The sequence below is a fragment of the Charadrius vociferus genome, unplaced genomic scaffold (genome assembly GCF_000708025.1).
Source record: "Charadrius vociferus isolate BGI_N301 unplaced genomic scaffold, ASM70802v2 scaffold14, whole genome shotgun sequence".
Taxonomy (NCBI): Eukaryota; Metazoa; Chordata; class Aves; order Charadriiformes; family Charadriidae; genus Charadrius; species Charadrius vociferus.
The window spans coordinates 10,714,380-10,740,721 of NW_009648876.1; the positions used below are offsets into that span (position 1 = coordinate 10,714,380).

The window sequence follows — 26,342 nt, forward strand, 5'->3', positions numbered from 1 at the left end:
CTCGTTGAACAGAGCTAATCCGGGTAACTGGGTTTTGCGGCCATGCCTATATGCGTGGCCAGCCTGCCACCCTGCGCCGAGCCAGCAGTGTCGCTGGAGCCCGCTCTCAGGTTTGGGCTGGTCCTGCAGCTCGTTTAGCATGGAGTGTCTCCCTGCCATGGTGGGCATTAGGAGGAGCCTTCCCAGTGCCCTTCTGTGGCTCCTCACACCTGGCTTTTGGTCCTTTTTTGGTCCCCTCCCTTCAGCATGACATGTTGTGCCCTGTGACAGAGCTGTGCTGCCAGGAGAAGCGTGGAAAGCAGCCGGGCAGGATTTGGAGTCTGGTGTGTCCTGCAGGTGGTCCTATCCCCAGGGAAGAGGCAACATTATGGGATTCAGCATCACTTAAATACTGATCCCAGGACACCCAGCCACCATGAAAACCCCTCCGTAGCAATGCTGCATCCCTGAGCATCTCTCCCAAAATGGGCACAGAGCCTCTCTGATTCCTGCTAATTGTGCCAGGGGCCTCAATAGCTGCTGGGCTGTGGAGAGGCTTGCAGTGGCTGTTGCTGGGATGCTGCTCCCTGCCTGGGCCCCCAAATCTCTTTGTCCGGCTGTATTCCTGGTGCTGGCGCTGCTGTGCTCAAAGCACCCTGGAAGGACAAGGGGCAGGGGCTTGGGGAGGCTCCTTTTGCAGCCATCTGCTGCAGTGCCTCATGTTTAATTTTCTTTCTCTTCCACGTGAGTGGTGATGCTGTGGAGGGCAGGGGTGGCTGCCTGGGGACCCCACGCTTCCAGCAGGGCGGGCAGAGCGGTGCAGGGGCTGCCAGCCCTTCCCCGAGCGCCAGCCTGGATGCGTGACCCTGTGTGCAGGGAAGGCAGCCTTGTGCAGGGAAATTGGGGACAGTCTCTCTGCTTCCCTGCCCCTAAAACTTGCCATCCTGATCTTTCTTCCCATTGTCCCTGATTCCAGATAGCCTTTTTCCAAGGCTGACTTGCTCTCAGAGCATCTCTCATGCTGGCTGTTGGATGTGGCGTGTTTCAGAGGATGCATTCCCCACCCCCCACCCTCCCCAAACCTGCCAGGCTGAGCTGACAGCCCCTGCACAATGTTATGTCGCCTGCTCTTGCAGCAGGAAGAGCTTGCAGGTTGCTCCGTGACCACCATGCTGCCAAATCTGCCATCTGTCTCATCACGTCCTCTGGGCGATGCTGTGCCTCCTGGCCTACAGCTTCTCTCCTCCCAGTGCCTTGTCCCTTTCCCAGCCCGCTGCCATACGTGTCCAGATGTGACACGTCCTTCTCTGTCTGAAGGAAAAGAAACCATTTCTTGTGTTTTCCTCCATCGCATCCATCAGTCCTGACATCCCTTGCGCTGGCTGTGGGCAGCTGCTGGCCGATGGGCACGGCTGGAGCGGGGCAGTGAGGCAGCGCGGTGGGTGTGGGCAGTGCCAGCCTGCAGCACTGGCACAGCAGAGGCTGCATGCTGCCCATCTGTGCCCTGCTCACCCCCGTGTGCTGGACCACCCGCCTGTGTTGGGGGGATCCTGAACCCCAGTCCTGGCCATGCATCTTGGCAGCGGGAGCAGGGACTTGGGATGCACCGAGGTGCCCATACCAACAGCCTTGTGATTTCCCTCTTCTTTCTGATACTTCAGGGCCATTTGACTCGCCAGGTCCTCTCTGTGGAGGACACAAGAGCAGGCTGGTGGGTGTGACGGGCTGTCTGCTCTGCTCGGCTCGGCTCTGCTCTGCCCTGTGGCAGGTAATGTGGCTGGGGCTGTGCTCAGGTGTCCTGGGCAAGGGGAATTCCCTGGGGGTGATGGAGACGAGCTGTACTGTTGGCGCGCGCGAGCACCCATCACTCCGGGAGGAGGCTGGAACAGTCGGTGCTTTGCAGAGCCGCATGTCTGCAGCTCCACGTGCGCCTGGGAGAGCTGCCTCCCTTCCCAGCCACAGCCGCAGCAGCAGCAGCATCTTTCCTCTGATCTCCCCCACAGGTTGTGTGGGCTGCAGAGGCGGCTGGATGTGTGCCCCAGCGACCGGGGGAGACCGGCTGCGTGCTCCCCCCGCTGCCCCAGTGAAAAGCAGCGCCGGGGCTGGCTCTGCGTGGGGGCAGGATTTGGTGGGAGGGCAGGCGGCTGGCTCACAGCCCGGGCAAAGGCAGTGCAATCTGGTGTTGAGACTATGAGACGGGTTCAGTCTCTTCCCTCCTCCTTTTCAAGGACCAGATTTGCTTGCACACTGGGGGGTAGGTGGCGACTTGGTGGGTCCCCTGTGGATGCATCCCCAGGGGATGGAGGTGGCTGAGCCAGGCTTTGGAGAGCGCCTTCTTTCCTTGTCCTCCCGTTGCCAGCCCCTGTGTTCACCATCAAAGGCTTCCCCTTGCCTTTGATGCTCTATTGACTCAAACTGGTATGCTGAGAGCTAATCCCTCTGGCATAGCTGGATGCGGCTAGCACAGCGGCTGCTGGGACCATCCCCACTTGTGCAACCTGCCGGTGCCGGAGCCTTCGCTGAGCTGCCAGCTCCCACGCTCCCAGGGCAGCATGATTCATCCCGGTCAGCTGGTGTTACCGAAATCTGCTTGGAAGCTGGGCAGAGGTGGGAGGAAAGCCTTGTCCGGGCCAGGATTGGTGAGCGGTGTGCTGGTGGGCTCCTGCTGCAGCCCAAACCTCACTCTGCTCCTGGCACCGAGCACAGGCGATAGAAATGTTCTAGCTCTGCAGATGCTCTAAAATCTTATTTGATGCGTGTGTATATATAGTGTTGTAACCCACTGCTCTCAGGAAGAAGCTTTTGTGCTTGCGGAGAGGGGAGCTGGGGAGGGCAGGAGTGTTTCTTTGCTCCTGCAGCAGAATCAGCTGCGGGGGATGTTGTGACTGCTCGAAGCTGGGAAGGAGCGAAAGAGGGAGGCTGGCAGCAGCCAGGTGCCAAGGTCCCTCCAGAGCAGCGTCGAGGGAAGTGTGTAGATGGCCTGAGGAGAAGGGGATCAACAGGACAAGCATGATGCTGCCCACCTTATACTGGCCCCTGGCAGGCTGTGGCGTGAGGATGCTCAGTGGCAGGGTGCCCCCAGGTCCTTGTAAGGCAGCAGTGGGCTGGAATGGAGCAGAGCTGGACCCCTGCTAGCCCCCCACGCACCCATGGTCGCCCGCCATCGCATGGCAGTCTTGCAGGCATCAGCTGCGAGGGCGGCTGGCAGGAGCTCAGCAGCTGAGAGCAAACGCACGGGGGACTTGAAACGCGCTCACTTTCTCCACCAGCTTGGTGGCGATGTCCCTGCCATCCCCAAGCGTGCTGTGCTATCCCAGGCAGGACACCAGGTGCAAAGCCACCAGAATGGCCTGGTCCAAACAGTGTGGTGTTGGGCTGATCTCCAGTCTGCATCCACCTCATTGCACAGCCTGAGTGCACTTGTGCACATGTGTGTGCGAAGCACAGTCCTCTCCTTGCCTCCACAAGGTGAGGTGAAATGCCTTCTGCTCATCACCTGGGGTGAGGTGCCTTCCGCTCGCTGGGGACGACTGTGGCTGTTCTGGGAAGGGCTGTGCTGGCCGCTCCTGTGGCTGGCAGTCTCTCTGCAGCAGGTGGCTTTATAAATGGCAGCAGATAAACCTCCTGCTTTCCCCTCCACCTCCCACAGCTCCCTGAACAGCAGAGTGGGCTCGGGGAGGAAGGAGCTGCTCTCCTGCCTTTGCCCCCATCACCAGGGACCACAGTACTCCTGGCACGTTGTGGCACTGCGAAGGATGCCCATGACCCACAGCGACAGCCTCAGCCTGGCCTGACCATGCCATGGCTGCTCCTGGTTTCCATATAGCTTTCCATGAGCTTTCCATTTCCTCCGTTTTTCCCAATGGAGGTGACACTTTCCTTCTCACAGGCCTTAAAGTCCTCCTCTGTTTGAGTGTGGGTGGAGGAAGAAGCAATCTGCCTCTAAGTGCCCAACATCCCGTCACTGTCACAGCTGTGCTGAGAGGTGCCTTCCTTGGCCTTTGATGCCGAATGGGAGCTACTCCTGCCTCACTGGCCGTGCGTGGGCACAGCATGGCATGGTCCTGGCGCTGGCAGGTAATAAACATCCCGGGGGCACCCTTTGCCCAAGCCCTTCCCTAGGGCTGGCTGCTGCTGCGGCCCTCAGTCACGCAGGCAGTAGGGGCTGGGAGTTGTCCTCATCTGCGTGTATCATTGTTAATTAATTGCAAGCACGGGGGTTGCTCTGGGGACTGCGAGCAGCCTTCAGCATCCCAGCTCGGAGCAGGGACCTGGTTGGTGGTGCTGGGAGCTCTTTTTAATATTTTCGTGAAATACTGTTTTCCTGAATGTGCACGCGTGTGCATGTTACCCTCCCTGCCTCTTTTCCTCCTGTGAGCAACCTCCGTCCTCTGCAGTCAGCCCCGGCTATTTCATAGAATCGTAAAAAGGTTTGGGTTGGAAGGGACTTTTAGAGGTCTTCTAGTCCAACCCCCATGCAATGAGCAGGGACATCTTCAACTAGATCAGGTTGCTCAGAGCCCCATCCAACCTGATCTTGAATGTTTCCAGGAATGGAGCATCTACCATCTCTCTGGGCAACCTGTGCTGGTGTTTCACCACCCTCATTGTAAAAAAAATCTTCCTTATATCTAGCTGAAATCTTCTCTCTTTTAGTTTAAAGCTGCTACCCCTTGTCCTATCGCAACAGGCCCTACCAAAAGTGTGTCCCCATCTTTCTTATAAGCCCCCTTTCCTGGCTCTATGCTCCCAGCCATCGCCCACCAGCAGCCCCATGGCTCCCTGCCCCATGCTTGGGCTGGGCCCAGCCTGGATAATCCTTTGTGCTGAAGAGCGTTGATTTAAGCATTATCAGAGGACAAGGGTGCATGATGCAGAATGAGCGACGGGCCCCTGCCCTGAAGAGCTTGCAGCCCAATTAGCTCATGTTTGCTCAGTGCTTTGCGCACACAAAAGTGTGGTGTGAGGGGCTAAGCACGCTGTGTGCACAGCGGGATATTGAAATATAAAACAAACACGGGTTAGAGCCGGCTTGCAGTGGCAGCTTAGTCAAATGTGGCGAAAAGGGCTCGGGGTGGAATGAATAAATTCTTCTCTGGTTCTTCCTCCCCATTCGCTGTGCGCTGGCTCCAGCAGCCAAGGGCTCGCACGTGCGTGGAGGAGGCACTGGAGGAGAGCTGCTCTGCGCACGATGTCTCCCACATGCTGGCCCAAACACACCTCCCTGGCTGTAGATCTCGCCCTAAGCACTGTTTGCTCTCGGTTGTGTGAGGTTTGGCTTTATTCTTGCGCTGAGCAGGGCTGCAGTGAGTCAATGCTGTGCTGCACGGTCTGCAGCATCCCTGGGGGAGAAGGGGCTCGTGCCGGTGGCTGCTGTACCACAGAGGAGGGTCACAAACGTTGTCCTGTGGAGAGCCTCGCTGGAGGCCAGGGGCTGAGTCACCTTCTTGTCCAAAAACCTCATACATGGAGCTTAGTCTGTCCTAAAATGTGGCGACCCTTTGCTATGCTTGATGGTTCTCGGAAAGAAGGGGAGGGCAGGGAGCTGGGGGCGATGCATCAGCCTCCGCAGGGGGATGTGGAAGGGGAGGGTTTTGCTCTCAAATGCCTTGTTGGTTTAAGGTGAGTCTCAGCTTTTTTCCCTTGGGGCAGCATGACCCTGTGCAGGGTTTCCTGAAGGTGGTGACAACCCACCGCTCCTGAGAGCAGAAAGACTTGCTTGGCTCCACAAAATGGGGTCGTGGTCTCTCCCTCCTGGTGGGTCATGTAGTTTAGATGGTCAGTGTTGGCGGGGCAGTTTGGGAGTGGTGGGTGAGGAGAGAGGAGCGGGGAGGACATGCATTTTCTGTCCCAGGAACAGATGCCTCTTCCCTCATCCTGCTGCCCACGTGGTCCCTGGCCGTAGGTCCCTGCGCCTCTGTGCCATTCCTTTCAGCAGTAAGCTCCTAGGGAACCAGGAGGGACACACAAAGCATTGGAGATGGGAGCGGCGGTGCCAGAGGAGGTGGTCACTGTGGGGTTTGCATGCCCAAGGCCTGGGTGGGCTCACAGGCCAGCTGCTCCCCTGGCCATCCTGCCCTGGCTGGCAGTGAGCCTGGTGGGCGTTTGACCCCCTCAAGGGGAAAGCAGTGCCAGAGCTTAAGTGCAGGGAAGGTGATGCTTATTTACACCATCTTTAAGCAAGTTTATTTTACTCAGCTATGTGCTCAGGCTCGTTTTCTCATTGATCCCACTCGCTCCCACACTCATGCACCCCATCCTCATGAGCATCTGGGTGCCTGTGCCCAGGGTCACTTGTGGGTGATATGGGGACAAGGGTCACCAGCTGTCAAGTCCTCCTGACCTCTCCGAGCAATCATGTCTCGATTGGCAATGACAAAGCTAGCTTTTGAGCATGTGTTTTGTACCCATTAGGAGTCATCAGTTGCTGCAGGGTGGTCCTTTGCCTCCAAACCTTACTGACCCCAGCCTCTGTAACGCACTGGCCAGGTTGCTGCTTGTGGCGTGGTCCTCCTTGTTTGGAAGATGCGGCTTGTTTCCAGCAGGCTAACGGGATGGGTTGGTGTACGTCCCATGTGAGGTGGCTGCCGTCCTGCTGGTGATGGGATAGGGTTCTTCTGCTGGTGGGTTGTCTGTGCTGTAGTCTTAGCAGGGTGTGGGCACAGTGTTCACACCAGTGTCAGTGTTTGGGCTACCAATCCCTCCACTTCCAGTGCCTTGGCTCCCTGGCAGGATCTGGCTCCATTCTCCGTGAGTCTGTGGGACACAGCCCCTGGGAGGTGGATGCTGTCACAAAAGGGCCAGTCGCCTATGCAGGCATCTGCCCTGAAGGTGCTGAAGGCGGTGTGAAGAGCCCTGCCCAGGGCTGCTGCTGCCCTGCATCTGCTCACCCCCATGGGCCACTGGCAGCCCACCCTCTCTTTGCTTTTTGGACCTGGAGACCATGACTCTTAAGAAAGAACAGTGAAGGGAAAGCTAGGGAGGAATACTCTGGACCCACATGGGGTTTTGGAGGGCTGTGTCTGTTGACCCATCCCCTCTGTGCTCATCCCCCTCAGGGATGGATGTGGCCCGTGGTGTGCCTGTTCTCCCGTGCACCGAGCTACAGGGATGGAGAGGTCACCATGCCCTTTGGTGCCAAAACTGCTTCTGCCAGGGTGTGCTCTGCGCTCAGCACAGGGTGTTGATAAGCCTTTTCCCAGCCGGAGGTTGTTAGTTGTGCTGAGTCAGTGGCAATGGCTCAGATTTCCTGGCTGCCCCAGTCACTGCAGTCCTGCAAGGTCAGTCACTGCAGTCCCGCAAGGTGGGACACCAGTGGTTCACCTCTCCATCTGGCCCTGGGCACACCAGGGCACAAAACTGATCTTTCTGTGATGATGATCCTCGTTTCCCGCTCCCACAGCCTGGCCACATCTTGCGAAGGAAGAAGGATGCAGAGGCAGTCAGGTAGCAGGGATGCTTGCTTTCTAGGAGACATGGTCTGGCTCCTCAGCCTGGCTTTTCTGTCGGCTTCGCATGGCCACGGGCAGCTCCATCAGCAGCCCTGCGCCCCGGCTGCCCTTCCGCCAGCCGAAATGAGTAATGCCCTCCCTGGTGGAGCAGGACGCCGAGGCTGGGTGAGCGCAGGCATGCCGAGAAGCCTGGCTTAGTCATCTGAGTGCTCCCAAGACTTTGTTTTGGTGTTTTGCTACTCCAGCTGTCCGTGAATCCCCTAGCAAATGAGTTTGCTGGCAGGGTGTTTCAAGGGAAAGACAAATTTTGAAAAATTGCATTCACATAAAAGAAATGCCTTATTTTCAATTGGAAATCTGATTCTCTGGATTAGTGCCCGCCCAACCGGAGAGAAGCATATGCTGGTGTATCAACAAAACAAACAGGGCACTGAATATTCAAGGCAAACCTTACACACTGGAAATGCTTCATAGAAATTATGAAGCAAATCATTTTTAATGGCAAATCTCATACATTCACTGTCGATTCACAGCCACTGCAAAGAGGAGAATGAAGGATTGCCTTTCTCCAGTAGTCTGCACGTTTTCTGATCCTGTTTTACCCTCTTTCTTCCAAGTAAGACCTAGATTGGGTAGACCATATATTGTGATTTCTGCCTTTATATTATTGCTTCATTTTGCCAATAGCAACCCTGCTCACTCCTGTGTTTCTTGACTTGCCCATTGCTGTCGCTCCTCAAGGACAGTGACTGCTCCAAGGGACGCCTGTCTGTGGTTGGCATCTGGAGGCACTGCCTCATACACAGCTAATGGGAAGCTCTCCCAACGCTTTCTGGAGGCGAAGGCACCCACCCGGCTCTGTTATTGATAACAATATTTCCTCCTCTGGCCACTAAAGATTGGGGAAAGCACAATGACAGTGGTATAGCTGGGAATAGGATCTGGTCTGGTGATGCTGTGGGGTTCATTTGGACCTTTAAGATATCATCACAGTGCTGGCACTACAGTAGTGCAAAATACTGAATTATCGTATACGTTTGGTCTGACAATTCAGCGTATGTGTTTTAACAGTGATTTTAAGACTGACTTACAGTGTCCGTGTGATCTCTCACTCTGTATACCAAGCAAGGTATCTTCTCCGGTTGGAGGGAGGTTGAACATGTCCTACAGATCTGAGTTCAAGCTGTTCCTGGAGCATGTGAGCAGAAATCTTCTCTCCCTGTTTCTGCTGCATGTGCTGTTCCTAGAACATTTACATGATTTACTTTTAGCTGGTTGTTCCCAATGGTTATTTTAATGGTAACTCTGCAGCTATATAATTTGCATAAGCTTTTCTAAGAGCAGCACCATAAAAGGTGATATTAGCTGGAACAAACGGTCTAGAAAAGTACCGGTTTGGATATTTGGAGGTGGGTTTCCATGGGTATCTGGAGGTGAAGGGACCAGGGAAAAGGCAGGAAAATGAGTGTAAGATTACCTTCATAGGACCTGTGCCACAATGCAAGGGCTGTGTTACAGGACTGAGCATGATGTGATGGCTCCTTCGGACAATGGAGTTGGAGGCACCTGAGAGAAAGGGGGCAGAGCTGGACTGGTAGCTTCGGGACTCTTCTGCTCCTGAAATTTCTCTGTGCAGTGCTGGGTGGAGAGACAGGAACCAGTTTGGCTGGGTGGATGAAGGCTTGCGTTTGGGATGTTTGTGGACAGGAGAGCTTGGAGCTAGCACCATCTCCAGGAGGAAACCGTTGCTTTTGGCCACCAGGAGCAAAATATCTGCTACTGGGTGATGGGGACAGCAACAAAGACTTGACAGGGAAAGACAAGCCATACTGATCCCTGTGACAATCCCCCTCACTCCACCATCCTGCGGCAGGATGTTCCTCCTACAAGCACGGACACGGTGCCTAGAAATATGCTGCAGGATCGTACCACTGGGAAGTGGTGGCAGAGAAGGGACTTGGAGGTTGCTAAGAGACTCCTTCTTTATTTGCTGAAGGTCCAAGAGCTCACTCGGTCAGAGACACACTCTCCTTGTTAACAAAAAGGCAGTGAATTATTTAGCAGCTGAAAATGCCAGATGGCGCTGGCTATACTGCTTACAGGAGGAGGGGAGGGAGGGAGATGTGCACATGGGGAGAACAGATTGAGAGCATCTCTGCAGGAAAGGGCTGACCCCAGCTGGAGGCCCCGGTGGCCCCGGTGGTTTCACAACCGCCTGATGGCGAGCAGGAGGCAGGCGGGCCGGGGCAAATGGCTGCCGCTTGTCACAGTGGCCCACTCATTTCCCATGGGTCTCCCCTTGTTGGAGTTCCCTCTTCAGGGGTTCTTATCCCAGTGGGGCCATGCTGGGCCTCGAAGTACGGGACTCCCCACCCCAGCTGGGAGGCAGGCCATATCTGAGGAAACTACAGGGAGGTTTTGTCAGTCCATCCCTCACTTCATACCTGGCTGCAGGGATGGTACTTCAGCCCCAAGTCTACTGGGATACCCTTTGGAGCAGTATCAGCATATCTCAGGTGACCTGGCAGTTCTTTTGGGAGCCACACTAATGGTCAGCTGTCCCAGCTTGTGTTATGATGTCTTCAGACACCATGGACTGGCCAGATCAATACATATATGGCTAGGGACCTCCGAGGAGAACTGAAGATGCTGTAGGCAGCATGGGCAGAATTGTAGCACTGAAGCCCGCATGCCCCAGGTCACATGGCACCATATGCGCAGTACGAGAGTCTGCATGTCCTGGGCATCTTGATGCCTGTAGTTCAGCAGCTTCTGACATCCCTTCAAGGCATCTATGCAGGTAGCCAGATGCCAGTCTAACCCTGGAGTAGGGTGAGCCTTAGGCTCTGCTGAGCTCATAGCCTTGGTCCAAGCATCCCAGCCACTCTTTGGCTTCCAGTGGAGATTTTTCTTTGGGCTGGAATTGTGGCTTCAGAAGTGAAGAAAATAGCAAGTCACTGTCTCTCTGTGTTTAGTTTGGAAACTGCGGGCACCAAGGCTAGTTCTTATGCTCTTCAACCCCCTCAAGAGCTTGGGTCGAAAATCCCTTGGGAATCCCTGGTGTCCACCTGATTACATTTGTCAGGCTGTCAGAGGCTTTTTTTTCTTTTTTCTGGGGGGTGGGGTGGGGTGGAGGGTGGTGTGAACTCTGTTTGAAAGCCTCCCTCTTCCTCAAGCTTTCTTTTGCCCAGATGAGGAGGTGAAAGAGAATCAGTGTCTCAGGCGTGTAATCTGTGACAGCTCCTGCCCCAGCACTTCCGTGGCTACCCGCTCTGCTCAGCTGTGAAGTAGGGGTGCCTTGGCTGCTCAGGAGCTTTACGACAGGACTAATCTCCTCAAGCAGAAAGCTGCATGGTCTAAGAGAGAGAGGTTGAGGCTACAGCAGTGCACATAAAACCACGTGCTGCTGTAGTCTCCCATCTGTCACACTGACACAGCAGAATTAGATGTTTCCCAACAAAAGCAAATCCGTGTAGAGCTTAGGAAGATCCCCTTTCTAAGCCAAGGCATTTTGTGCATGCTCTTTCAGTGCTCCCCAAGGACCTCTCAATCAGGTTTCCTGTGGTTTTGAAGCAGAGTTGGTCCTGTTTGGTCTTGGTGGAAAAAAAGAAACACCATAAACACTTTGCATCTCCAGGTCCCTGGAGGTGCTTGGCTGCATTTGTTTGCATCCTTCTCCATTCCTTAATCAGACTGCTCCTCTTCCTCTGTCCTGTCCATGTGGGCTGTGAGCATCCTGCAGCAGGGATCAGCTGTGGCAGGGTGACTGCAGGGGCTGCAGCAGGGTCCCAGTTGTGGCTGGAATATAGATAAAAGGGAAGGCGATGGATGAATGCCCAACAGCTTGAATACAAAGCTCACAGGAGTGCATGTTAACGGACATGATGAGGTTTCATATGGTCTTTGTACAAGCCACAATATACTGTGCTCAGCATGTCTGTGGGGCAAGGCACTCATGTAACTCCTTATAAACTTCAGGCAAGCCAGAAGATGTTCTTGTCAGGTCCCTGAGAATAGGGACATAGACTAACTGAGGTTGGAAGGGACTCCTTGGAGGTCAGCTGATAAAAGCCCCTGCTCAAGACCGGGCCAATTTCAAAATTGCGTTTGGTTGCTCAGAGCCTCCAAAGACAAAGTTTCCTTGTCTATCTGTTCCCCTCCACCCCAGTAACCTCAGTCTTCCCCTAAGCAGGGTCTTCAGCCCGCTGGGTTTATCTACCTAAAAAGTACTAGACATCCTACATCAGGGCCTTTTCAGAAGAGATATTAGGGACCCAACCTGGTTGCGATTTTGAAAACTCCCCAATGACCAGTTAAGGGACCATCCTGAGAAAACCCTGAAGACCCCTCACTGTCCCAGAGTGCCTCTCACCCCAGCAATGTGGTTGGTCTTACCACAGTCAGAGTTGTCCTCCTCTGAAAGCCATGCAGCTCTCCAGGCCCAGGAGCATCTGGCTGAAGGTGCTGGACTCCAACATGTGGAGACATGGCAGGAGGAGAGACTGACCTTGTCCCCACCTTGTGTTTGTTAGTGTTTGCTGTGCTGGTTCCTTCTCCTCCTGTAGTTCTAGTGAGCGCAATGGCCATGCAGCACTGTCCTGGCATGCAGGATTGGCATCGCCATGAGTGACAGCCATGCTGGTTCACGCTGGCAGCTGTAGGGTGCTTGTTCCCAGGGGTCCCAGGCACTGCATGTTTGGAGAGTATCCTCTCCTACTTAAAGCATGGTGATAGGAAAGGTTTTGGAAACATGCCACAGTCTTGGCCATTAATAGCCTTTAAATGTTTCCTGCCAGTGAGGGCTGTAGCCTGCGGTATCAGCTGCTTGGCATTTAGGGCTTTGAGAAGCTGATTCTTCTGAAGACTTCAAGATATCTTGGAAGAAGCAATCCTGCTCTGGTGGAAAGACAGAAAGGAGGTCCCATGACTCCTAAGTCACACAGACCATGATGCTGGAGGAAAAGGGAGGGCTGGGGGATGTTCCACACGCAGTAGATACCTGGCTGGAGGGAGTGCAGCAAGCACAGCCCCAGCAGCCCAATTATTAACATCATCATTGCTCTTATTCTCAGAAACTCAAGCAAATGCTCCTCATCCCTGCCTGCTGACCGCACCAGGCCATGACTCGACCCAGTTTCCAGGACTGAGGGGCAGAGGTGGTGAGAGACTTGTCTCAGGTATGACAGGGACAACCAAATAGCACGGGGTTTAATGGGGTGGGGAAAGGGTATGAGGTAGCTGTGAGATTTCTTCAGCAACACCCCATGCCCTGTGTCCCACAGCCCCTCCCTGGAAGAGACTGGGACTGGGGAAGCTCCAAGGTCACCAGCCAGTCCTCTCTCTTCCCTGCCCTTGGTGAGCTCCTCAGACCTCACTAGAGGACCTGGAAGAGCCACGGCTGTTTTTCAAGCAGAGGCTTCTCCATCCGCACCCTTGCCCCTGTGTTGCAGGGTGAGGCCCCACAACGGCACCGATGGAGAGCGTGTACTCGGTGGAGCCAGCACCTGATGGTGCCAGCCCCACCTCGCTGAATGTGCTCAGCTTCCTGGACGCCCTGGTGAACAGCACGGAGGAGCAATGCTTCAGCGCCCGCTCCCGCAGCACCGTCCTAGAAGGGCTGCCATTCGGTGGCGTGCCCACCGTGCTCGCCATCAACTTCATCCTCTGGCTGGTGAGCAGACCAGGAGGGTACCATCTCCACAGGCACCGTGTTGCCCAGCTGGGGTGTTAGAGACTGGCTGTGAGCACGAATGTGTGTGTTACAGATGTGCTGACAGCCACGGGTGTGCGACATGCATGCCGGTGTGCCCGGCTGTTTAGGGAAATGGGTGTGAGTGCAGGGGACCGAGAGCTTTGCGCACAGTATGGTGGGCAGCAGGTGGCACTTGGGCAGCAGTGGTGAGATCAAGGAGCAGGAGCAGTTTGGCCTTAGGCAAGAGTTTTGCATGAGATTTGGCTCATGAATGGGAAAACAGAAAGGAGGGGTGTGGGGAGACCCCACGGGGTGAGATCCTGCAGGAAAACCCTTCACCTCTTCTCTTCCCCCTTATTCCAGCTTCTCCTCCTGGTCTTCTCCTGCCTTCGCAAAGCGGCTTGGGACTATGGGCGCCTGGCGCTGCTGATGGACAATGACAGGTGAGCAGGATGCGAAGCCACCGTGGGTGACGGCTCCAGCCTCTCCCAGAGGGCTGGCAGGAGGGCCGGTGCTGTGGGGTGGCCCATGGAGAGGCTCAGCAGGTGTTCCTGTCCCTCCTTCCCACTAGGAATGGCCTGGCTGCCCTTGCCCATGGAGGCACAGGCACTATCTGCTGCAGGGAGAGGGAAATCCCAAGCCAGCTTTGATTCCTTCTCACAGGCACCATCTGGTGACGGTGCTGTCAGTGCCGGGGCGGGGAGCCACCGTCCTGGGAAGGACAGAGGCTTAAGAGCTACTTTTGGATGGGAACTGAGATGCCACCACTCCCTCTGCCACTCTCTCGGGATGAGCAGGGCTGGCCAGCAGAGGACGCAAAGGGAGACACACAGCAATAACGTTGTTCCCCGTGTCAGCAGGGCAGCTTGCCTGACCCATCCTTTGGGCTAGGTACAGGATCCCCCCCAAAATACTGGTGTCCTGGTGAAAGCCGACCCCGGGCCAGATTTCCAGGCGGGCTGTGCTGCCCATAGCTGTCTGGCTGCCAGAGCATGGTTCACCCCAGGCAGCAGAGCATCTTTCTTTGCACAGGCGGTGCACACAGGAGGCATCTCTGCAAGGCTGGGCAGCCTGCGCGAGAAATTGATGTAAAAGCCCCTCTCCTGCCTTCTCCCCTCTCCAGCTCCTCTTGGGCTCAGGCTCTGGAGCTGAGTCTGGCAATGGACAGGCAATGCTTCCCTTCACTGGGGAAATCAAAAGGGCAATCAAGACTTAAAATTGAAGCACTGATTACATTCCTTTTACTGTAATGCCATTTGAGGGCTGAAACCAGTGGAATAAAAAATCCGGTTCAACAGGCTCTTGTCCTGGAGCTAAAGCAAATTCTCCTCCAGCCACCCTGCCATGTGCCGGGGCCACAGAAAAGCCACAGGGACTCATCGGTGCAGAGGCAGAGAATGCAGCCCCTGGTAGTCACTGGTCCAGCCCCGGTGCAGGATGCAGGGAGGGGGAGGCATTTCCCAGGTTGCTGTCCTAGGAGAAGCTCATCCTCTGGTGCTCATCCTCCCCTGTCTGCTGCTTCTCTCCTGCTTCACCCCTCCGCTCCTCCTCTGACTGCAAAGTTTGACGTCGCTTTTCTACGGAGAGCAGAGTGAGAAGGAGAAGTCCCCGTCAGAGAGCAGCCCCCTGGACGTCGACAACAAGGATGTGGTGAGTGCTGGTGGCCATGGCAGTAGGTGGCCATGGCAGTAGGAGCCCAGGCTGAGCATGTCCTGGCCTAGCCCGCCCTGCTCTTCACGGGAAACCCAAATCAGAAGTTAAATGGGAGAAATTAAATCCTCCAGTGTGGGGTTTCCTGCTTAACACCCTTTAGCAGCAGGGTATTCCTGGGAAAGGTGGAGGGTTTCTTTGTCCTGGCTTGGTTTGAGGAATCTACCTCGAAAGGAGGAGATGATGCCGTCAGGGCAAGCATCTCCCAGCTGCATGGCTGTCTCTGCTGGCTGCAGGAACCTAGTCGGATGCATGGCCAGAGCCTTGCTCTGCACGCCCACAGGGACCTTTCTGGCCCTGGCAGGACGGAGTCCCCTGGATCACGCCTCCAGCTCTGCCGCCGTTGTGGGCTGTGGGGGCTTTAAAGCCATCTTTTGTTTCTCTCTACCACACCAGGCACAAACCAGGTTTTGTTGGAAACAGACACAGACCCACATGTTTTTCTGTCTGTTTCTTTCTCTTTTTTTTGGCAACAAAAGCTCAAAAATCAGGCACTGGTGTGACGATGAAAAAATGACAGAACTTCTTAAAAAAAAAAACAAACCCAGGCAGCAAAGGTAAAGAAGTAAAATCCTTGCAGGTGGCAGGAGGCCTGTTTAAAGGCTCGGTACTGGATGCTCTGGGCAAATATATATTGCTCATCAAAAAATAAGTGAGAAAGACCACAGGGAATGCCAGCACAGCTAAAGAGCGGATTAAGGGAGATTATTAGATGTAAGAAGACATCCTTTTAAAAGTCAAGCTGTTCCCAAATGAGGAAAAACTGAACTCTGCTAGGTTAGATGTAAAATACACTGGGGGCAGGGGGGGAAGAGGAGTTTGAGGAGAAATTTGTAGAGAGCATAAAACCAAGTACTGGATTTTTCTTCACACATCAGGAACAGGAAACCTGCCAGAGGGCTGCAGGGCTGATAGGTGGTGAAGCCAGAAAATGCTTGCTGGAGAAGGCAATCGTGTCAGGAGAGCTAAATAAAGTTTTGCTGCCTGTATCTAGTGAAGAGGAGCATGAGCAAATTCCTGCCTGGGAGCCCTTCTCTGTGGGGAAGCACCGAAGCATCCCTCCAACAGCAGGGTTGGAGGATGAGGCTGCAATGAAGGTAGCCTGACAAATTCCTGTTACCATCACAAATTCCCAGGAGCAGGAGTGGAGCTTCTCACTCACCCTGAGATGAATAGCCAAGCTATTGACTGCAGCGTGCGACCTCTCCCCCGCATGTGGGCGTCCTAGAGAGCTGGGAGGGGAGTCAGCCCGGCTCTGCTAAGGGGGTGTCTGGCCCCTATGGAGCTGTTAGGCACGCAGGGATGTCTGCACCTCCAAAGCCTCCCACTGCGGTTGCTCAGAGGAAGCTGAGCTGTGGCGTAGGAGGGAAGGTCCCGGCTTGGGTAAAGCTGGGGAGGAGTAACAAGCTGCCAGCTCTCACAAGGCAGGGTAAGGGAATCCCACAGTGGGCTGCCTGGGGTCCCTCCCAGCCAAGGTCGGCATAAACCCTCTGGAAAGGAGGTGAAGAGTAGGGGTGTAACACAGCCAAGTGTTATTCAGTACAGCCATGACAGGGAAGACTGCAGAGGGATCTTGGACTTGCATGAACTCCAGCATTGTAACATATGTTACATAACGCATATGTAACATAACGCATAGAGGAGAAAAGTTCTAATATTGCATATGCAGTGACAGGGAATGAGCTATTACACAAGATCTTGGTGTTGTATATTACTCCATGGCAGTGCCAGCTCAGTGCTCGATAGTGGTAGAAAAAGCGCATTACATGTTAGGGACAGTCAGAGGAGGGAGCTGCTGAAAGCCAGGAGCCTGTGTTAGAGAGACGCCCCATGTCTCCCGCTTCTCCCCAGGCAGCTGCCTTTGGCCACCACTGCAGAGAAGTCACTGGGCTGAGCATCGCTGAGCTGCCCTGGGCGCTGCCTCTGTTTGCATAGCCCCCAGGCACCGCACCGTCTCCACAGGTGTCCCCAGTGCATGCCATGTACTGGCTCCTCGCTGGGGAGATGGAGGGTGGGTCACCCCTGGCTCATCACAACTCTCTTCCCTTCCAGGGATTCTGCTCCTGGCTCATTTCTATCTACCAGATGAAGTAAGTGTGTGTCCTCGGCATTACAGCCATGCCTCACTGCTGCCTGCCCCTGGGGAGCCGGTGCCCGTAGGTGGTCACATATCACCCAGAGCTGCTGGGACCAGAGGCTGGGGAAAGCCCTCCTAAAACATCGCCCTGGGAGAGAGAGTAGAGGGGTCACCTCTGTGTTTCCTCCTGCCCCCTGGCTCCTGTCCCAAAGGAACAGGCTTCAACTGCTTCTGTAATGGGATGGCAGCCTGAGGGCTGTTTGCATCCCCCATTCTCTCTGTGCCCAAATCCTGCATGCCACAGGCAGGATGCCGTGAGTTGGCATGGGTTGTGTGAGGCTGAAGCAGCCAGTGTCCCCGGGGTGGGAGGTGGTGGGGAGGCACCACCAGCACTCACTCTCACCCGCTTCTTCCCCAGGGATGAGGAGATTCAGAGCAAGTGTGGGATCGATGCCACCACCTACCTCTCCTTCCAGCGGCACCTGCTGGTCCTGCTGATGCTGGTCTGTGTGCTTTCTGTGGCCGTCATCCTGCCTGTCAACTTCTCGGGGGACCTCCTGGGTAGGTGCTCCCCCAGTTATGGGATGGCTCAGGAGCATGGTGCAAGCTTTCCTGTGCTCAGGCTGAGCACCCTGCTCAGGGAACAAAGGGTAGAAGGACCCCTTCTGTCAGGAGCTCCCATGTGAGCAGGAACCCACCATCAGCTGTGGGACAGAAGAATGCAGGAGACAGGGAATTTCAGGGCAGCAGGGGTTTGATGAGGACCTGGCAGATGGAAAAGGAGGGAGCAAAGACCAGAGCTACTAACCCTACAAGCATGGACACGCACTGCACTGGGTTCCTGTAACCTCCCACTTCTCTTCCCCTGCAGGACACAATCCCACCCACTTTGGCCGGACAACCATCGCCAACATCCCAACGCAGTACGTGGATTCTGTGTTTGGGGGGGGGCTGCGGGCACCACTGCTGTGGCGGGCACTGCTGAGAGTGCACGGGCACAGTGCTCGCCACAGTCCCAGAATGGGGATGGGTCCATGTGAGTGGCATGCTGCTCATGGTAGCCCCCGTGTCTGTCTGCACCACACACGAGCACCATCACGGTGGGCAGCCTGCTGGCACTGCTCGCTGCACCCCACTGCTGGCAGAGGTGCTCTCCAGCCAACACCCTGGCTGCTGCTCCTCTTGTGCCTGGGGTGGAGGTCTGACAGCCAGCTTGGGGAGGTCCTGCTGGGTGGTGGGGGTGGCTGTGGGTGATGTGCTGAGCGCCAGGCTGGTCCATGTGCCACACACCCACCACAGCTCTCTCTGATCACCTCTTCCCCTCCTCCAGGGACCGTCTCCTGTGGCTGCACAGCATCTTCGCCCTCATCTATTTCATAGTCACCATCCTCTGCATGGCTCACCACTCTGTCCACCTTGAATACAGAGAGAATGAGAAGGTGAGCAACCACCCTTCCTCCAGCCCTGGCCTTGTTCAGCACTAATGGACAGTTTCGTGCTTTGTGGAAAGAATGGTCCCAGTAGGTAGGGAGAGCTTTAGAAACATCCTGGGACTGGGCACGCAGGGAAAGATAAGGTTGGTTTTCTCCATCTTCTGGAGAAAGCCTGGCAGCCTGGAGGCAAATGTCTCTGTCCTGCTGCCTTGTCTCTTGAGACTGAAGTTCTTCTGTGTCTCTGTCTGGGAGGTGGCAGCCTCTGGCTGTGCCCCGGAGTCTGGGAGCAGGCATTGAGGAGGTCTGTACTGACCCACCTCCAGGGTGGCAGTCGGTGCTCTGCCATTCTGGTGGCTGGGTGAGCAGGGTCACAGCACAACAGCCCACAGACAGCCCCCTCCTCTGCCCTGTCTCCTCCCCCAGGTCGCCCGGACACTGATGGTTACCCACATCCCCAAGGAGATCACAGACCCTTCCCTTATCATCAAGCATTTCCAGTGAGTAGCCATGTGCCGCAGCCTTGCCAGGGCGACTGGCAGTCAGGTGGCAGGGGCTGTCCCTGTCGCCTGGCTCATGGTGCCACTCTGTCCCTGTGCCCTCAGTGAGGCTTATCCCAGCTGCACCGTCACCAATGTCCAGTTCTGCTTCGATGTGCGCAAGCTGATGAAGCTGGATGCAGAGAGGTGAGTGCATGCAGGTCCCCGTTGCCTCCACGGGTGGGTGCACCACTGCTGCCCAGCACATCCAGGGACCCAATCTGTCTGTCTGTCTGTCTGTCTGCTGCTCCCTGAATGACCCTCGCGACCCTGTTGGCTTCCTGGCAGGCGCAAGGCAATGAAGGGGCGACTTTACTTCACCACCAAGGCACAGAAAGAGGGGAAGATCATGATCAAAACCCACCCTTGCGCCCGCATCTTCTGCTGCCGCTTCTGTGGCTTTGAGCAGGTGGGTGGGTGTGGGCAGGGCTGCAGGCAGGGCTGCGGGCAGGGCTGCAGGCAGGGCTGCGGGCAGCGCGTCCCCGCTGTGGGCAGGGCAGAGCATGGCAGCTTGCCCCTGCCGCAGCCCAGCGAGGGTGGCCAAACCCCAACTGCTCCCACAGGTGGACGCGGAGCAGTACTACGGGGAGCTGGAGGAGAAGCTCACGGATGAGTTCAATGCCGAGCGCAACCGCATCACACTCAAGCGGCTCGACATGGCCTTCGTCACCTTCCAGGATGAGCGGATGACAGCTGTGTGAGTGCACCAGGACAGGCACGTTCCCCCAGCCTGGTGGCCACAGCCGCTGGGGCACCTTGCTGGCTCCTCCGGCCAAAGCCAGGCGATGTGTCTGTCTCCAGTCTTTGCCACCTGCAGAAATGGCTGCTCTGTTGGGGCTGTGGGAAGGGTCTCATGAGAAGAGAGGGGGGGGTCCTGAGCCCTCAGTCTGGACCCAACCCCTGGCTCCTTCCTCCTGCAGGATTTTGAAGGACTACAGCCACATCCGCTGCCGCAAGCACCCCCAGCAGTCCTCTGTCACCACTGTGGTCAAGTCACATCACTGGGGTGTTCGCTATGCCCCTGCACCCAGCGATATCATCTGGTGAACCCCCATGGCACAAGAGGGAGGCGGGCGGGCAAGCAGCTGGGAGGAACCAATATCCATAGCTATAGGGCGCCCATAGTTAGAGGGAACCCATATAGCTGTAGGGAACCTGCACCCATACCTGTAGGGTGCCTTCTCAGGGTGGCAGGGACTGACAATCCCTCCTGTGGCCATAGCAGAAGTCACCAGGGGTGACTGGGGTGATCACCCCATGGGTGGCAGGGCTTGGTCAGGCGAAGTTTGGGGTGATTGCCAGGCTATGATTTCTGCAGCCTAACTCCAAAGCTTCCTGGTGGCACGGACCCCGCACTGCAGTCATACTCCGGTTCTGGGGGCTCTGGAGGGGTCAGCGCAGCCACACGGAGAGCGGGGAGAAGTTGAACTCAGAGCAGGGGCTGCCAGGATGGTTGGTGTGGGCAGCGGGAGGCAGAGCTTCAGGGAGCCAGGCTAGGAGACCCAAGACATGGCTTTTTCTATGTGCTGTGTCTGACTCGTGCTTTCCTCTCACAGGGAGAATTTATCTGTCCGTGGCACATCTTGGTGGGTGAGATTCATCCTCCTTAATATCTGCCTCTTTGTCCTCCTCTTCTTCCTCACTACACCAGCCATCATTGTCAACACCATGGACATGTTCAACGTCACACAGCCTGTGGAGAGCCTCAAGGTAGTCCCTGGGGCCCCATGCCAGCTTTCCCAAAGGGTCTCCATGTCCAGGCTTGTCCATGACAGGGGGAGGGCACTGGCTCTTCACTGGCCCATGAAGACGAGCCATCACTGGTGTTGTGGTTTAACCCCAGTTGGCAACTAGGACCATGCAGCCACTCTCTCACTTCTCCTTCCTCCACCAGTGGGATGGGGAGAAAAATCGGAAAAATCAGGAAAACTCGTGGGTTGAGATAAAGACAGTTTAATGGGTAGAGCAAAAGCTGTGCATGCAAGCAAAGCAAAACAAGGAATTCATTCACTACTTCCCGTCAGCGGGCAGGTGTTCAGTCATCTCCAGGAAAGCGGGGCTCCATCACGTGTAACGGTTACTTGGGAAGACAAAAGCTGTAACTCCAAACATCCCCCCCTCTTCCTTCTTCTTCCCCCAGCTTTATACGCTGAGCATGATGTCATATGGTATGGAATATCCTTTTGGTCAGTTGAGGTCAGCTGTCCCAGCTGTGTCCCCTCCCAACTTCTTGTGCACACCCAGCCAACTGTCTGGTGGGGTGGTATGAGAAGCAGAAAAGGCCTTGACTCAGTGTAAGCACTGATCAACAGTAACAAGAACATCCCTGTATTATCAACATTGTTTTCAGCACAAATCCAAAACATAGCCTCATACTAGCTACTATGAAGAAAATTAACTCTATCCCAGCCAAAACCAGCGCAACTGGGATGAGTGTTGATGAGAGGCAAGGAGCACTAATGCCCCTGCTTGCCATCCATCCCCTTCTTGATATGTTTCTGGTGGCAGAGCCCTGGGGCACCTGTGCAAACTTGAGCTTTGGTGCTGGTGTCCATGAGGGAGGGCAGGTTGGTGTCCATGCAAGAGGAGAGGGATGGGAAGAGCTTCAGGAGACACTAGGAGCTGCCAGCAGTACATCTTCATGTTCATTGACCTGTGAGCTGTTGGATGGGCACTGGGGCTCAGAGTGTGCCCATGGTGCCTTTGACTGGCCTCAAGCTCTTATCTCCTGAAACAATGCCCCTGCTGAGGGAGGGGATGCCCCAGCCCACCTATTGCACACACCATCCTGCATCAGGAGGCCCAGGGAACTGCCTCCAACATGGCTGAGCTCCGGCGGGCTCCTGAGGGGGTGTCCGGCATCTCTCCTCCTGCAGAACCCCATCATCACCCAGTTCTTTCCCACGCTGCTGCTCTGGGCCTTCTCTGTCTTCCTGCCCTTCCTCGTCTACTACTCGGCGTTCTTTGAGTCACACTGGACAAGGTAATGGGGCTGGTCCCTACACTCCCCTAGGGCTGCAGTAGATGGGAGGAACATCAGTAAGACTCACGGGACCCGACCTGCAGGGAGGCAGGCAGTGGAGCAGCAGACCCCCACAGAGCCCCATGGGTGTTGCCCTCCATGGAAAGAGCCCCCAAGTCCATGCCCGAAGGAGCCATTTCCTTGCCATAGCCCTGAATGCTTCCAGGCTGCTGGCAAAGGCACGTGGGGCTGGTTTTAAGATGGGCGTGAAGAAGTTTGTGAGAGGGATGGTGTGATGGTGGACTAGCAGCAGCAGGGCCATGGCTCTGACTTGGAGAGCACATCCCAGCTGTGCTCCAAGCCCTCCAAGGTGGAGGTATGGGTTCAGGATGCTCAAAGTATTTTATCAGAGGAAGCTCCGCCCAGCTCCTACAATTTGCTATCTCTGTCTTGACCCTTCACTGGCCGCAATCCCTGTGCCTTGTCTGCTGAGACCTTGCAGGACCTTTGTCACCACCTCCCTTCCTTCTTCTGGGGAAAATGGGGGCTCCTGAACCCATTGTAGACAGCCAGCTGCCTGTTATTGGGTGTCTACACCAGCAGGGACGGTAGGAGGGCAGGGATGAAGGAGGTGAGAGGCTGGGAGGACAACATTCTTCTCTTGCTTCCCCTCTCCGCAGGTCAAGTGAAAATCAGCTCACCATGCACAAGTGCTTCTTCTTCCTGGTGTTCATGGTCATCATTCTGCCCTCGCTGGGGCTGAGCAGGTATGGACACCACTCTATAGCAGCTGGGATCGCACCTGGGCCCCTCGCCTCCCGCAAGCCAGCCCCAAAGGCCTAAGGGCCCACCACTAAACGCGGCTGTCTCAGGGGATGAAAACACTCACTCTTTAGCTGGACTGAGCTGCTCCTAGGTGGTCACAGACAAAAAGCTTCTCTGAAGAGAAAGAGGGGAGGGGAGCAGCTTGCCAGGCTGCCATGGTGCTGGTTGTGCCCTGCTCGGGGTCAGCCCTCAGCAGAGCCTGAAGGACCAAGTCAGGTATCTGCATAGCTCCAGCTACAGCAATCCTGATGGTCCAGGAGGCGAGCACCCATGCCGTGGTGGTTCCGTGTAGCAGAAGGGGCTGCTCTGGCATTGTAGGGTCCAGAGGGTCTTGCCCACCTGGGGCAGGGGAAAGCATGCGCCCACTGAGTGCACCCCTCGTTGCTCTGTTTCTCCCGCTCTTTTTGAGATACTCTTCTTCTCCCCCCCTGCAGCCTGGACCTTTTTTTCCGCTGGCTCTTCGACACCCACTTTCTGGATGAGGCCGATGTCAAGTTCCAGTGAGTAGCAGGGAGCTCCCGGGCAAGCAGGAGTGCCCGACGTGAGCCCCCAGCAGCTCTCACGGCTGCCTGCCCAAGCATCCTCTCACCCTCTGCATCCCCGGTGCAGGTGCGTTTTCCTCCCAGACAATGGCGCTTTCTTCGTCAATTACGTGGTCACCTCCAGCCTGATTGGGACAGCCATGGAGCTGCTGCGCATCCCCGGCCTCCTCGTCTACACCGCCCGCCTCTGCTTTGCCAAGTCTGAGCCCGAGCGGCTCCACGTCAAGCGGGTATGTAGCTCTAGTCACCTCTGAGCCTACGTGACCCCCATCACGGCAGAGATGTGCTCGCTGGAAACTGAGGCTGTCTCGGTCCTATGGGAAGGCTTGTGGGGACAAGCCACCATGCAAGGGGTGCTGCTGGCCCTGGCCCTGTGGGAATAACAGAGGGAGGCAATTGCATGGGCCAGGGTGCAAAGGCAAGGGCAGCCTTGGCAGAGGCAGTAATGGCACTTTTGGTTGTGCCCCAGAGCCAAGCCTACCAGTTCCAGTTTGGACTGGAGTACGCCTGGACCTCCTGCATTTTCTCCGTCGTCATGACTTACAGCATCACCTGTCCCATCATTGTCCCCTTTGGTGAGTACGATACATTGCCGCAGTCCCACTGCCCCCAGCCATGCTGAGAATGGCCAGTCCCAGCTCCCAGCAGCAGTGTGGGAGTACGAGCTTCCCGTGTGGTACAGGAGGGTATTGTCCCCTGGGTCACTGTCCCTGAGACCTGGCTATCCCCGTTGTTCTCCCCCCAAATTGCCATCCTGCCAGGTTTGCTCTACATGCTGCTCAAGCACATGGTTGACCGGTACAACATCTACTATGTGTACATCCCTACCAAGCTGAACCAGCGCCTCCACGTCGCCGCCATCAGTCAGGTCGTAGTGGCCCCCATCCTCTGCATGTTCTGGCTGCTCTTCTTCTCCGTTCTGCGCCTCGGTAGGGAGAGCTCGGGGTTGCCCCGCGCCACTGCTAAGGGTCACATCTGACACTTGGGGGGATCAGCCACTGGTGTCACCCCTGGGTTAGGCATGGCATGGAGGGTGGGAAGGGGGATGGCATGGGGGAAGTTGTGATGGACACCTGGCAGATGAGGGTGGGGGTGTCAGCTAGTGTTTTGGGAAGGGGGTTGAGAGCTTGTAAGACCCAAAGCAGGCACCAGCCTGGTTCTCGGATGGGTGTGCAGCAGGTCCTTGGAGGCTCATGTGCTGCCCCAGTGTCTTTCTGCTCTAGGTCCCACCCGTCCTGTCACCCTCTTCACCTTTGTGGTCCTCCTCTCCTGCATCGTCTTCTCCTTCTTCGGCCTCTGCTTGAAGAAGCTGCAGCCGCGCAGACCCTCCAGCTATCAGGTGAGCATGGGCAGTCACCTGTCCCATTCCCTCGCCCCGCTGCATCTCCTCCTCACATCTCTGGGGTGCCTTTGCTGTGAGGAGCCTGAGGTGGTGCCTGGCTGACCCCCATCTTTGGCTGGGGACCCTCAGTCCATTGCTTCCTCCTGGCCTCCCTCTCCCCAGATGTCCGACCAGTCTGAAGGCGCCTTCAACGATGTGGAGCGGAGCAGCGTCTCCTCCACCCCCAACTCCAATGTGAGTACCCCTCCCCAGCCCTGCTGCCATCCCCCCACCTCGCTCCCCTGGACTCTGACCTCCTGCCGCCCCCTGGGGCAGCTCTTCGTGGCCACTGTCCTGCAGGAGCCTGAGCTGAGCCTGACGCCAGCGGCCTCCCCGGCGCACCAGTCCTACGGCACCATGGGCAACCACCTGGAGCCAGCAGAAGATGGGGAGGATGGAGGGCTGCAGAGCTTTGAGACGGAGTTGGAGACAGTGGAGGGCGAGTACAGGAGTGGCCCCGTGATGGAGAGTCAGGCCCGCTACCAGTGAGCATCCCTGCCGCTGGGGTGAGGACGAGCCGTGCTGAGAGCGGAGGACATGTGGGAGCAGGAAGGAGCCTTCCCAGCACTGGTGGGGACCACCTCGCCAATGGGGCGGGGGGACAACAGGACTGATGTCAGGGTGAGACCCCACTGCATGGGAGGTGGCAGGAGGCTCTGCCTGTCCCTCCCACTGCCTGGACCAGCTCAGCCCCTACACCCCGTGCTCCCCCATCCCCATCTGCCTCTTCTAGCCCATCATGGGGAAGAGGGGGTACAGTGGTGTGGGGAGAGGGTCTCTCTGAGAGGCCATACTTTGGGGGCAGGAGGGAGGCCCTGGCCCCTCCATGAGGGGGATGCAGCGCAGACAGCTCAGAAGAATGTGCCCGCCGCCATGCTGTCCCATGGGTCCTCAGTGGCAGGGGACGGCTACCCCAAAGCCTTGCTTCCGGCCCTGCCCACCCACTGCTTGTGGTGGCTGTCCCTTGGTGCCGGCTCCTGCCCGCCCCCGCTGCCATCTCCAAGGCTTTGCGTATTAAAGCAGGGACTGCTGAGACGTGTGTGCTTTGGTGGAGGAGATGAGTGCCTGGGGCTGCTCCCATGTCTGCCTGAGCACCAGCGGCCCTGCCCCAAAGCAGGCATCAAAATGCAAGCCCAACTCTTCCCCACCTTCCCACCCCATCCCTCTGCCACCGCCGCAGCATGCCTGTGCCCTTGGGTGCTTGGGGAGGAGGGAGAGATCAAGGGACAAGTGTGTTTAATGGCTGTGAGGGAAGCTCCTTGTCATCCTGCTCCACCTAGCAGCATCCCCCTCGTGCTTCTGTTCTCCCTGGGGCTGGCCATGGGACCCTGCATGGCTCTGTCCTAATTGCCACAGAAATGGGGAGGGGGGGAAACTGGTAGGACCCCGGCCTTTGGGTCCTGGTCCACCACATCCTGCGCTTGCCCACAAACCTCAGCCATGAGATGCTCCTCCAGCAACCACACCGCCCCTTGAGAGTGAGTCCTGCTGCGGTCAATGCCCAGACAGCACCCCTGGGGTTTTCCAGGTCATCCGCAGCAGCCATGAAGGCCTCCAGCGACGAGGGCAGCTCCTTGCCCTGCTTGGCCCCTCTCCCACCAGGCTAGCCTGCCTGGCCACACTGCCTCCTCACACTGCCCCACTTTGGCCTCGGGGCTGATTTTCCTGCTCCTGTTTTTCCTGCTGGCTTCAGAGTTCTAGCCACCACCCCAGGGCTGTGCAGGGAGGGAAGGGAATGACGATGCAGCTCTGCC

The 26,342-nt window shown here is 56.5% G+C and overlaps 1 protein-coding gene across 1 annotated transcript; it reads left to right on the forward strand.

Moving 5' to 3' along the window:
• Window positions 1–12,903: 12,903 nt before the first annotated feature.
• On the forward strand, window positions 12,904–25,077 carry TMEM63C (transmembrane protein 63C). The gene is made up of 22 exons (XM_009886987.1): window positions 12,904–13,101; window positions 13,486–13,565; window positions 14,685–14,772; window positions 16,885–16,922; window positions 17,328–17,470; window positions 17,781–17,832; window positions 18,240–18,348; window positions 18,766–18,839; window positions 18,945–19,025; window positions 19,167–19,287; window positions 19,442–19,575; window positions 19,799–19,921; window positions 20,435–20,588; window positions 21,755–21,861; window positions 22,521–22,607; window positions 23,100–23,165; window positions 23,275–23,437; window positions 23,677–23,782; window positions 23,969–24,136; window positions 24,431–24,546; window positions 24,712–24,783; window positions 24,865–25,077. Exons 1-22 carry the CDS (start codon window positions 12,904–12,906, stop codon window positions 25,075–25,077), a joined length of 2,493 nt encoding a protein of 830 aa, XP_009885289.1.
• Window positions 25,078–26,342: the final 1,265 nt, after the last annotated feature.